Here is a 12193-nt window from a genome sequence, read left to right as displayed (position 1 = left end):
CCAAAAAATGATAGCTGGCCTTATTGAATTTAATATTGATTATTAAATTACTTTGATGCCCTATTGAGTGTTTTGGGTATTTTTATGAGATTTTGGGGTTGGGCTTGTTTTAAGAAATTGATGGCAGTTTTGTAATTTATAAGAAGTTAAAAGCTTTTTTGTTATGTTGTAAATGGGCTTTGGGTGTGTTTCTAAAGTCCATTTTATATAGGATATTTTTATAATTTGGACCCCCATCTTGGGTATAATAGTGAATCTCCCTTTTATAAACTACAAGAGATCCCGTGATATCTTAACATGCTTTCACATAATCCGTTACTTTTTTTATTCTTTTGGTTGCCACATTTACACACACGGTGTAATTGAGAGGGGCTATTCTTACGCGCACACACACGGTGCAATGAAAAACCAAAATTAAACTCGCATACCACCAAAATGCACGACAACAACTCTACCACTGAGCTAAGACCATGTTTGCCACAATCTCCACTTCTATACTGAGATCAGTCTCTCTGCAACTTGGAAGGGTAGATAATATAGGCCCCTTATTTTAGGGGCTCCTTGGTATCATTGGACCAAAAGGGGGAAGGGCATACCCTAGAAGAACGGATAAGACAAAAGCTTAGGCCCAAGCCAATATAAACCAAATAGCCCAACTTAACTAGCAATAGTAAATCCAAATAGGACAAAATACAAGCTAGCAACGAACGAGGAACATAAAGAAACACACGTTTCACAACAGCGAAAATGTCAAAACAGAACAACGAATCTATCTTGCATTGGTGAAAATTAAAAAAATTCGAAATTTCATCCAACAACCACAGAAGATTAGTGAAGAAGCACCATACCATATGATCAAGAGAATTGCACACACGCAAGAACATTATAAAGGAGCAGAAGAACCCGTAAAAAGAAGATAGTCTTCTTCAACACGATGAAAACACCATTATTATTTTTGTCACCACTACTGTCTTTATCTTAATCTCCACTTCTATCACATGTTTAGCACATAATACTTTCCATCATGTATATTTTAATATTTATCCACACGTCTCTGTATATTTTACCAAACGATTTAACATTTGTTGATACTCAAAATACTTTTAATATATTATTTATCAAACATGTTATTTTAAAAAGAAAATTAACAATAAAAGCGATTTTGATAGTATTTGGCAGAAAAATTATAAAGTATTTAAGGGTCATAAAATTTTGGATTAGTACCTAGAAAGAGCTTATTCAAAATTCACTTTCAAGTACTTTTCCAAAAGAACGCTTTGATTTGCCATTAAAATTTTGATACTCTTTTAATGTTACTCTTAAAGAAATGCTTATTAGCGAAAGTGCTTCTTAACAAAATAAATCCCAAACGAGCCTTTCATAAGTTTTATAATAGTAAATTTAGGTTTTACCCATAAAAAAACTTTCACTTTTGGAAAAAGCCAAAGCTTTTTCAAAAAAGACAGAATAACCTCTCAACTTTCAAACTAAAGACATGCAAATGTAAAGGATTTCTTAGGAAATCAAAAAATAAATAAGGGCAATTTTGTCCATTTTTGCTTCTTTTAAAAATTTTCTCTCTCCTTTGGGCTTTTTCAAAGTCTCCCTTTTATAATTCTAATTCTAATTTAATTTAATTTAATCAGAAATTGTGTTGAAACGCAGCGTTCCGTCTCGGACAGAGAGACAGAGACCTAACATTGGAGAGAGGGGGAGAGTCGAAAAGTCGGTCTTCAAATTAACCCTAGAAATGTAACCTTAACCACGATCTCTGGTAAAAAAAAGATTTAGGCGGGAAAACCCTCGAAACAACATTTCACCCCAACTTTAATTGCCCACAACTCTCCCTCCCTTTTCATTGAATTTCATCATCCGCTTCGTTTATTCTCCCTCTCTCTCTAAGCATATCTTTGTCCGTGCGGTATGGCTGGGGGTCGCCGGAGGCGGGAGGCGAACGACGTCGTCAAAGAAGAAAAGAGGTCAGCGAAGGAAGACGTGGAAGTGATGGTTTTGGAGGAAGAAGAGGAAAAAGAGGAAGATTCTCTAAAGGCTCAGGTCGCGAAGCTTCGTCAGCGATGGGAACTGGCCTCCGTCCTCGACTTCTTGATCGTAAGATCCTATTTTGTTGGTTTCACAGAGAGAGGTCGCATTTTTTATTCTGCATTTGTTTTCGTTTTGTAATGTTGGTGTTGTTTTGGTAGGTTTTTGAGCCAGTGGTTGGGAAGGCTTCGAAAATATCAGCTGAAGAGATCGAGATGGGTTTGATAAACCCAGGCGGTGCACTTGCTCAGCTTCACATTGCCCTGTTGAAGGTTAAAAATTTCTTTGATCATATATATTAGTTTGTTTGATTTTACTATATGCTTCTTAAGTTGTTTACAACTTTATATGAAACACCATTGCCTCTGGAGCGATTAGAATGTGTGAGCAAAGGCTTATAGTTGTTGGTGCATTAATGTGTTTTACATTTTGCTATTACTCATTGACATTGAATGGGCATCTGATTTGGTGTTTGGTGTTTTCATTTAACGAGATATGTGATTGTTGCTAATATATGGAATATTGTTAGATGAAGACAAGGGTGAGAAATGGTGTCTAATGGTTTCTTTTGCTTTGTTTATTTTTGGGGGATTAGGCAGAATTGTGCCTCAATAGATTTTCTTAAGTCATGGATTTGTAGAATGTGATACATATGGTAAATATAAGAATTTAATTATTTAAGTGATATATTACTATATATGTTCAGTCTAGTAATGCTGTTTTGCCTAAGCTTAACTTAAGAATCGAATAGTTGAACTGTGTCATATTCTTTCATTCAAAGATTGATTTTGTTTACCCAAGTTTAAATATCTTAGCTGATTCTTTCTCTGTTTAGACTATGATAGATGATTGACTGAACAATCGGTTTTGGGGAAGACAACAATGAAGTCAGTTTTATTACTGATTACGGAGAGTTTTTGGACTAAGAAACAAACAGGATAGTCTTGGTAGGAATACATCGATTTCAAAAATTATAAAGAAAACAATTTGATTTGTTTTCAGCTGGGTCTGAAATCCCTACCTATACAAAATATTTGTCTTTTCTTGTTTTCTTTCCTTTTCCACATATGATCATCTTCATCTCATTCTAACCTGTGTTCTTTCCAGGGAATACCACCTGCAAGTAAAGCATTGGATGGCTCTGATGCATGGGTGACTGTGCTTTGTAAGAAACTTGCAACATGGTGGCCATGGGTGAGTTGTTTTAGAATCTAGGAGTTTGACTCCTTTTGCCCCCTTTCTTTATATAGCCTGTGTATAACCTGCAGCAATATATTTTCTCTTTACTGCAGGTTGCTGAGGGGGAGATTCCGCTAGTGGCAGCTAAAGGGTATTGACAATGTGTTAGTTTGACTGTATTTAATCTGATTTAGTTTTTTTTTTAAAAAATCAACTATAATTTTTGCCATTTGTGCTGTTTTTGCAGAGAAGAGATATCTCGTTACAAGGAACTCGATCCAACAAAACGCTTACTACTCTTAAAAGCACTTTGTGAACTCAGAGCTGATGTACTAAGTCCTACCAATTTGTCCTGTATTTGTTTCTATATGTCTAGGTGGTTTACATGCTTTTTAACCATTGGATCACCTAATTTTATGTTACAATTGCATTATACCTGAACATGTGATTATATGTTGGAAGTATATATGGGAGTTTGATATAAGTAAATTTTTTTGTTGTTGTTGAAAGATGGTGTGATATAAATAACTCTTTATTTTTTTTTTTTTGGGGTTCCCAGCAAGATGATGCATTAGCTTATATTAATGATGCTCTGAAACAAGGAACTGAAGTTTCTTTCTTTCGCAAAAATAAGATAGGAGGAGATGGAAATGGAACTTCCTATTGGTAATATTTTGATATGTTATTAATTTTATGCCTTTGATAGCACGATCAGTTGTAATACCAGTTACTGCATTCATTTCAGGTACGAGGGAACTACGATTACCGGTCATAGATTATACAAGGAAGTAACTGCCCTTGAGTCAAAGGCAAAGAGCAGGGGAAAAGGATGTTTAAACCTGGCAAATATTAGTCTCCAGTGGGAAACACTGGCAACCAATCTCGAGGAATTTCGTAAAGTTGTAGTAAGTCAAAGTTTTTGTTTATCACAAGACTAAAATCAGTATTCAATTGTTGGTAGACTTCTTGTTCACCGGGGTTTTGTACTTTGTTTTATGAGTATTATTACTAAAATTTGTTTCTCATAAAAGAAATTATCCCTTCCCTGTCATGGTAGGATGAACTCTCATCAAGCAAAGTTGTAGCAGATGTTTCTGTTGCTAAGATTATTGAAACCAATGCTATTCCTGTTCTTGAGAAACTTCAGAAGGTAAACTTTTGCAGTGGCTGTTAATTTTGAAATTGTGGGTACTGTCTTTAGCAGTGAACCTTATGCAACAGCTTAGGCTTGTGTTGTTTATACTAAAACTGTTGTATTCTACAGAAGAAAGAAAGGGCACTAAAGCAGAAAGAAAGGCAAGAGAGGCATCTGAATACTTTGAGAAATTCTTGTGGTGCTGGAACTACTCGTTCCTGTCGCAACCGTAGGCCTGTCAGCTACACATTTGGTATGATGAAAATTTTGTTTGGCTACCTCCTTCTCAACATGTGACATTGCTCCAATAATTTTGATTGCATCAAACACTGGCCCTAACTCTAGCTGATTGTTTATAAATGATGTCTGGGAAATTAGAGGAGTTTCAGGGTAAGCTTTGAACTTGAGAACAGATTTTTATTTCTTTATCCGTTATGATCAATGATTGTTAATTTATTCTGTATGTATCCTGTTATCACTCTGTACTTCCTTATCTACTTATTTTTTATCCTTACATTCTAAGAGATTTTGTTTTGAATAATGTGCAGATGAGTACGATCGGGCTATTCATGAGGCTATTAAAGTAACAAAGTAAGACTTCTGTAATAGTTTTGGATATTTTGCATAGTCCCCATTTTTTGTGACCCTCCTTGCATATTGCATGGTTTCAAGTACATTTTGTATTCTTGGAAAATGATTTTCATCGGCATATGAAGGTTACTACTGTAAGGATGTTATTGTTCTGGATGTATGCAACATTTTTTTCACAATTTTCTTTCATGTCTGTTCGTTACTCTAAAACTTGTTCTTGATTCTTTATGTGGCCTCTTTGTGGCCAAGTCTGCTCGTTTGTTTCCACATTATATTACTTTTCTCACCAATTGTAAATCTTACTTGGGGTCCAGCGGGAAGAGAACTGCCGACGAGAAAAGGCAAGAGGGTAAGCGTAGAAGAAGAAATGGCACTGACACTAATGGTGCCCCACAGAGAGACACAAACTCAGAAGACAATTCAGGTAAAAAAAGTAATTCCAATGACAGTGACGCCAATGATTCTGGTAATAAGGATGACTCTGCGGGCAGTGACACCTCAAGCGACAGGATTGAAGAAGTTGCTAGTGATGACGATGATAACAATTGGGATGATGGTGGAACAAAGGATGAAGATAAGGGTGACCATAGTGACTCAGGCAAATCTGAGACAGACAAGAACCATGCTCAAACTGATAGTATTGCCCTAAAGCCTATGGGTGTGCGCTGGAGTAAAAGACTAGCTGGAGACACTAGCCATCCAGTCCTGGAAAACAGAAACTTGGGCACCAAGAATAGGTCGAGACAAAGACCCATCTGTAACTCTGCTCTTGATTCTGTTGTAAGACAAGACTCTGATGACGAGAACTCATCGGAACATGCAAACAGTGAGATAGCAGGGCACGACGAATTGCCAGTTACTGATCCAGAAGAGGTCGGTGAAAGCTGAAAGCATTCTGAAGCAGAACCACTCAGGTCATTATACGGTGTAAGTTGATTTTCCTCAAACTTTGTATTCAGGAGGAAACTTTTGGAACAATCGTTTGTAAATGCAATAGGACTTCTTTTTGTTTCCCATGGCATCCATCATGTCTCAGTTTCAGAAATTGATCTGTTCATGCCGCGTAGTCCCTGCTAAATCCCTTTTGTTTGTATTTACTGGGACACCATTGTTAATTTATGCCAGATGATTTATACTAATTCATCTGCTAATTTCTGGGGATGTGAAGCTTGATTATTTATGCATCATTTAATGTCACTTAAAATGTTCTTCATGACATCAAGTTATGCAGATATTGAAATTGGGTAACAGTAGAAACTCACCAAAGCATAAATTTATAGTAAAATTTTAGAGCAGCTGATAATTATTGCAAATTATGGGATGACAAAGAGCTCTCAATATTCTCTCTCAAATTCATAAACAATTACACTCTTAATCAAAGCAATTAGCATTTAACTATCCACTAATCATGGTCCCAGCTCCTTCATCAGTCAAAATCTCAAGCAACAAAGAATGGGGCACTCTCCCATCAACAATGCTAGCAGTCTTCACCCCCTGAGCCAAAGACCTTACACAGCAATTCACTTTTGGTATCATACCCCCACCAATTGTCCCCTCCTCCACCATCTTCTTCACTCCCTTGATGTCAATCTCCTTCACCAAGCTAAACGCGTCGTTTCGATCGCTCAAGATCCCCGCCACGTCCGTCAGCAGAATCAGCTTCTCCGCCCCCAGCGCCGCCGCCAGCTCCCCCGCCACCGTGTCCGCATTGATGTTGTACTGCTGCCCCGTCTCGTCCGCCGCCACCGACGCGATCACGGGGATGTGGCCGTCGTTCACGATCGACCACAGCACAGTGGGGTCCACCCGAGCAACCTCCCCGACGAACCCGAGCTTAGCCGCGTTCGGGGCGGGTCGGGCGGTGACGAGGCGCCCGTCGAAGCCACAGAGCCCGATGGCCTTGACTCCGGCGCGGTCGATGAGCGAGACTAGGTTTTTGTTGACTTTTCCGGCGAGGACCATGGAGACGATCTCCATTGTGGCGGCGTCGGTGACTCGGAGGCCGTCGTGGAAGCTGACCTCGATGTTGAGGCGCTTGAGCCAGTGGTTGATCTCGGGCCCACCGCCGTGGACAAGGACGGGCCTGAGGCCGACGCATGAGAGGAGGACGAGGTCGTTGACGACGGAGGCCTGGAGGGACTCTGATTTCATGGCGGCGCCGCCGTACTTGACTACGATGGTCTTGCCTCGGAATTTTTGGATAAAGGGGAGAGACTCGGAGAGGATGTCGACTCGGAGCTGACCCGGAGTGGTTGGGGCTTGTGAGTCAGAGAGCGAGTTGCGGATTGAGAGAGAGAATGGGGGTTTGGGACGACGGAGGGTGAGTTTGGGCGGCAGATTGAGGGGCGGAGACGGGTTTATTAGGGTTTTAGCTGCCAACATTTTTGAGTGAGGCAGTAGAAGCAAGCAGCAGGGAAAGGGTTTGTGGAGGGAGAGTGAGAGTGAGAGTGAGCTTTTCAGAGACTGAAAAAGCAGGAAGGAGAAGGAGAAAACGAAAACCCGCGATTTTATTCTAGTTTTTTTAATCAAGGGTTTAAGTTGAAGGTAGCAATCGAATCAAATCACGAGCGAAAGCAGCATCTTTGCCTCCTCAAAATTGTTCCAGGTAGCAATCGAATCAGATTCTGTGATGGTAAAGAATCTCACAGGGAGATTTTCTTAACTGTTTACCTCTCTCACGGGTTAGGCTGTAAATAAACTGTCCTAATCTTTGAAAAAAAAATAAAAAGACTTTCCTAAGAGATGAGAATGTAGGATGTTAATTCCAATGTTTGATAAATTAAAGCACTAGTAGAGAATTATGAATGAAAAGTTGTTCAATTTTTTATTTTTAATTATTAAAAGTTATTAATATAAAGAATTTTTTAAGGGTCAAAAGTGATATTTAAAAATAATAACATGGACAAAGGACCCACTAGTGTAGTGGTTTGAAGTATTTACTTCCTCAGACAAGGTCTTGGGTTCGAGTCCTAACATTCGTGTTGTGTTGTGTGTGGTTTGGACAGTAACTTGAGAGTTGTTTAATACTCATTCCAAAAAAGAAAATATGCCTCCCTTAAAATAAAAATTGCCATGAGTTGAAATTTTTTATTATTTATAAAACGAAGAGAGTTTTTTTTTTTTGAAAATAAACGAAAATTTGTGGATGCGTTGAATGATAATTTAATATGAAACTTAATGTTAAAATGTATTATAAATATTTTTTATGCAAAAACAATCGGAGATTCGGGGCGGGTATGGGGAATAGTTCCCCGACGGGAACGGGGATGAGGATTTTCCGAAACCTATTAAATGGGGATGGGTTTGGGGACGAGGGCGGGGATGAAGAGCAGGGATGAGGATGGTATTGTCATACCCGACCCCTACTCGACCCATTGCCATCCCTAGGCTAGATTCCTCCATAGCCTAAATTGTACTCGTATTGTTACCCAAAAAAATAAATAAATAAATAAAAATTGTACTCGTTTATATATCATCCTACAATACAAAACGCACACAACATTTCCAAATATTTTAGCAGTTTTGTTTGTCCAGACATTTCAGTCCACCACTCTACTATTCTGAACGCGACCCGACCCGACAATGTCCACACCCGAATCGCAACCCCCTTCCGAGGACGCAGCCTCGGTCAGCAAAAAGGCCGCCAAGAAGGAAGCAGCCAAGCAAGAGAAGCTTCGCCGCCGCCAAGAGCAAGAAGCCCTAGCCGCCGCCACTCGCTCTCTCGCCGTCGATGACGAGCAGGACCCGCTCTCCGCCAACTATGGAGACGTCCCGCTCAACGAGATACAATCGAAGACGGTGGAGGACGTCAGCCGATGGACCGAGGTCGGCGCTCTGACGAACACATCGGAGAACCGCTCGGTGCTGATTCGAGGCCGAGCGCAGACGATCCGAGCCGTGGGGAAGAACATGGCGTTTGTGGTCGTCAGAGAGAGAGGCTTCACCGTGCAGTGTGTGGCTACGGTCCAGCCTGATACCGTGAGCCGCCAGATGGTGAAGTACGTTGCCGGTTTGAGCCGCGAATCGATTATTGATATTGAAGGAGTTGTTTCTGTTCCTAGTGTTGAGATAAAAGGAACCACACAGCAGGTAATTTTTTATTTCAATTTTTTTTAATTTTATGAATTCACTGCTTAGTTAATATGTGATATAATTGAAATGTTGATTTTAATTAGGTGGAGGTTCAAGTGAGGAAATTGTACTGTGTGAGTAAAGCTGCTGTGCTACCTATTAATATTGAGGATGCTGCTCGAAGCGATGCTGAAATCGAAAAAGCTTTGCAGGTACAATGATTATTTAAGAGAGTAAGATTAGAGGTTTTTTTTTTTTTGGTTAATTGGATTCTTGAAATTTTGTCAAGGATTTGGATTTTTTTTTTTTTTTTTGTATGTAAATTTATTGGATCTTTTGGTGGGTTTTAGGCTGGAGAAAAGCTTGTTCGTGTTAATCAGGATACACGCTTGAACAATAGAGTTCTTGACTTGCGAACACCAGCGAATCAGGGGATCTTCCGGATCCAGAGCCAAGTTGGAACTGTAAGTTTTGTTTGTAGCATTTGCAGATATATGCTTTGTGTTTGTTTCTCTTTGTAAATTTGTAGAAAATTTGTTGTTAGTTTAGTTCTGTATGTAATTGGTTGTGTTATTGTGTAGATCTTTAGGCAGTTTCTGTTATCTGAAGGCTTTTTTGAAATCCACACGCCAAAACTGATTGCTGGTTCAAGCGAAGGTGGTGCTGCTGTGTTTAGACTCGACTACAAGGGTCAACCTGCCTGCCTTGCCCAATCACCTCAGCTTCACAAGCAGATGGCTATCTGTGGTGACTTTGGCCGTGTTTTTGAGATTGGTGGTGTTTATAGAGCTGAGGACTCCTATACCCATAGGCATTTGTGTGAGTTTATTGGTCTTGATCTTGAAATGGAGATCAAGAGTCACTATTCTGAGGTAGAGTTTGAATTTCTAAGGTTTTCTCTTAGCACCCAATATGATCATGGATGTGAATTTCTGAGTAGTTATATGCTTGTTCGTGCAGGTGATGGATATTGTTGGCCGTTTATTTGTTACAATATTCGACACTTTGAACAAGACTTGTGAGAAGGAGCTTGAAGCTGTAGGGAGGCAATATCCCTTCGAACCATTGAAGGTCATGATTCTTATTTGTTTTTTTATTGACATTATAATTGTAATGTGATATGTTTGGTGTGCTGCATGATCTTTTCCTAATAAACTCATTTATATTCCTGTCAGTTATAGAATAAACTGTTACCAAATATTTCAGGCCTGTGCACATAAATTTTTTGGATTCTGATTGTTGACATGTCATAAATTTGCAGTACTTGCCAGAGACTCTACGCCTTACATTTGAAGAAGGTATTCAAATGCTCAAGGTTAGGAATACTATGCTAATTTTATTTATTTACTTATTTTCATTGGTTCATGTTTTGCACTGAATAAAATAGAGAAATTAAATGAATGATTGTAGATTTTGATAGGGCTGTATCACAGTTCACAAGTCACATAGTTCTTGAGGAAGCATGACTTTTAAGAAATCTTGAAGCTGAAGAGGGGATAGAATACTATCATACTAGTTTGATCTTTCATGCAGTGGTTATGATTAGGAGAGCTTCAGATGGAGCGGCAAGCTCCATGTAGGCAATTGCTGTTAATTCAGAAACTTGTGTTCATGAGCCGTAGAAAACAACCCAACAAATTAGGTAGTCTGGAGTTATCTTGCAGAGTGGGCAACAAATGAAAACAATGGATGCACAGATGCATGGATCTGTGTGCAGGCCATTGAGGGAGAGGAGTGCCTTGGAATTTATAACTTGTGCATAAATGAGCTGAATAGTTCTTTGTTTTATTTATTTCGACTAAACCCTTATGTATATGATTTTTTTGCATGCATGGAAGGCCAAAACATGCACGACCTGCTTTCAATTGCAGAGTTTTCTTTCTTTTTATTGTAAGTTTGACCTCCTTGTACAGGATGCTGGCATTGAAGTGGATCCTATGGGGGACCTAAACACTGAGGCTGAGAGAAAACTGGGGCAACTGGTTCTGGAGAAGTAATTTTTAATTTTCTTGCTCTATATCTTCATAGTATATGTTTTAGTTTGCTCTCGTTTAATATAGATTCTGTTGTTATTATAAATGTTTGAACTGGATTTTACTTGATCATAGGTACGGCACTGAGTTCTACATACTCCACCGCTATCCTTTGGCTGTGAGGCCATTCTATACGATGCCTTGCCACGATAATCTTGCCTACAGTAATTCATTTGATGTTTTTATTCGAGGTAAATCATCAATGGCTGGATCAGCATTGTTGTTTTGGTTTTAAATATCAACGAAAATCTAATTATCTATTTCCCATCCCTCAGGTGAGGAGATAATTTCTGGTGCCCAACGTGTGCACGTGCCAGAATTACTGGCTGAACGTGCACAAGCATGTGGGATTGAACTGAAGACAATTTCAACATATATCGATGCTTTCAGGTATTCTTATTTTTTCTTCCCTTGTTATTATTGATATCATTTTTTTAAAATATTCCAAGTCAAAAGCTCTTTACAAATTTTGCTTTTTACCATGCTATACACCTCTATGCTGCTCAGTATGTTTGGCATGAGTTTTTTTGGCCCGGCTCTTGTTAACCCTTGTGATGGCTCTTACAGATATGGTGCACCTCCGCACGGTGGGTTCGGGGTAGGGCTGGAGCGCGTTGTCATGCTTTTCTGCGGTTTGAACAACATCCGCAAAACTTCTCTGTTCCCTCGTGATCCACTTAGGATTGCCCCTTAGTGTATTATTCATTTTGGCAGAATTCGATCTTTAGAGATCTTAAAACATACTTAATTTCGTTTCTGTTCTTTAGTTTGTGAAACAATCAATTCTTACAAGTGATAAATGCACATTGTCAGATGATTGCGTCGTTTTTATTGATGTTCATACGATTTGAAGTGAATGGATGGATGGATGGGTTAGAAGGCAAGTAGATGGTATACATGTTTATCTATATGGCAAGTAGATAGTAGATGGAATGCATGATAGCTCGCTACCGCATAGACAAAAAATTCTTATGTGGACAATAAGAATTAGGAGTTCAATTTTCTTTAACAAAGTTATTTCTCAGTCTAACCACTAACAAAGTGAAAGAAGAGCAAAATCCATAATGTTTATTTTGTTCTCTCTATATGCTGTCATATTCTCTCTGTGTTTGTAGTTTTCTGTATTTTTCAGTTTGTATCATGT

At 39.0% G+C, this 12193-nt stretch overlaps 3 protein-coding genes across 4 annotated transcripts; 2 read left to right on the top strand and 1 right to left on the bottom strand.

The window, feature by feature from the left end:
• On the top strand, window positions 1819-6106 carry LOC18789118 (DDT domain-containing protein DDR4). Of its 2 annotated transcripts, XM_020555420.1 has the most exons (12): window positions 1819-2109; window positions 2202-2312; window positions 3148-3234; window positions 3333-3370; window positions 3467-3548; window positions 3779-3885; window positions 3965-4124; window positions 4277-4369; window positions 4484-4607; window positions 4733-4744; window positions 4903-4945; window positions 5260-6106. In XM_020555420.1, the coding sequence occupies exons 1-12, from the start codon at window positions 1924-1926 to the stop codon at window positions 5831-5833; spliced, it is 1617 nt and encodes a 538-aa protein (XP_020411009.1). In that variant the 5' UTR covers window positions 1819-1923; the 3' UTR covers window positions 5834-6106. The 2 variants fall into 2 exon arrangements, with proteins under 2 accessions (XP_020411009.1, XP_007224856.1); XM_007224794.2 differs by lacking the exon at window positions 4733-4744.
• LOC18788805 (acetylglutamate kinase, chloroplastic) lies at window positions 6204-7638 on the bottom strand. The gene has a single exon (XM_007222567.2). The coding sequence runs from the start codon at window positions 7325-7327 to the stop codon at window positions 6341-6343; it is 987 nt and encodes a 328-aa protein (XP_007222629.1). The 5' UTR covers window positions 7328-7638; the 3' UTR covers window positions 6204-6340.
• On the top strand, window positions 8331-11933 carry LOC18788215 (aspartate--tRNA ligase 2, cytoplasmic). Its single transcript, XM_007222240.2, has 10 exons — window positions 8331-9034; window positions 9121-9228; window positions 9367-9480; window positions 9598-9888; window positions 9977-10087; window positions 10278-10331; window positions 10930-11009; window positions 11125-11240; window positions 11325-11439; window positions 11617-11933. Exons 1-10 carry the CDS (start codon window positions 8528-8530, stop codon window positions 11741-11743), a joined length of 1623 nt encoding a protein of 540 aa, XP_007222302.1. The 5' UTR covers window positions 8331-8527; the 3' UTR covers window positions 11744-11933.

The sequence above is a fragment of the Prunus persica genome, chromosome G1 (assembly GCF_000346465.2).
Source record: "Prunus persica cultivar Lovell chromosome G1, Prunus_persica_NCBIv2, whole genome shotgun sequence".
Taxonomy (NCBI): Eukaryota; Viridiplantae; Streptophyta; class Magnoliopsida; order Rosales; family Rosaceae; genus Prunus; species Prunus persica.
This window is presented reverse-complemented; position numbering and strand designations above follow the sequence as displayed.

Bases quoted from the DNA above. Each gene is read 5' to 3' on its own strand.
- LOC18788805 (XM_007222567.2), bottom strand. From the start codon at position 7,327: ATGTTGGCAGCTAAAACCCTAATAAACCCGTCTCCGCCCCTCAATCTG.
- LOC18788215 (XM_007222240.2), top strand. From the start codon at position 8,528: ATGTCCACACCCGAATCGCAACCCCCTTCCGAGGACGCAGCCTCGGTC. The intron at 10,088-10,277 runs GTCATGATTCTT...ATAAATTTGCAG, and splicing joins ATCCCTTCGAACCATTGAAG to TACTTGCCAGAGACTCTACG. The intron at 10,332-10,929 runs GTTAGGAATACT...CTCCTTGTACAG, and splicing joins AAGGTATTCAAATGCTCAAG to GATGCTGGCATTGAAGTGGA.
- LOC18789118 (XM_020555420.1), top strand. From the start codon at position 1,924: ATGGCTGGGGGTCGCCGGAGGCGGGAGGCGAACGACGTCGTCAAAGAA. The intron at 3,886-3,964 runs GTAATATTTTGA...CATTCATTTCAG, and splicing joins GGAAATGGAACTTCCTATTG to GTACGAGGGAACTACGATTA. The intron at 4,125-4,276 runs GTAAGTCAAAGT...CTGTCATGGTAG, and splicing joins AGGAATTTCGTAAAGTTGTA to GATGAACTCTCATCAAGCAA.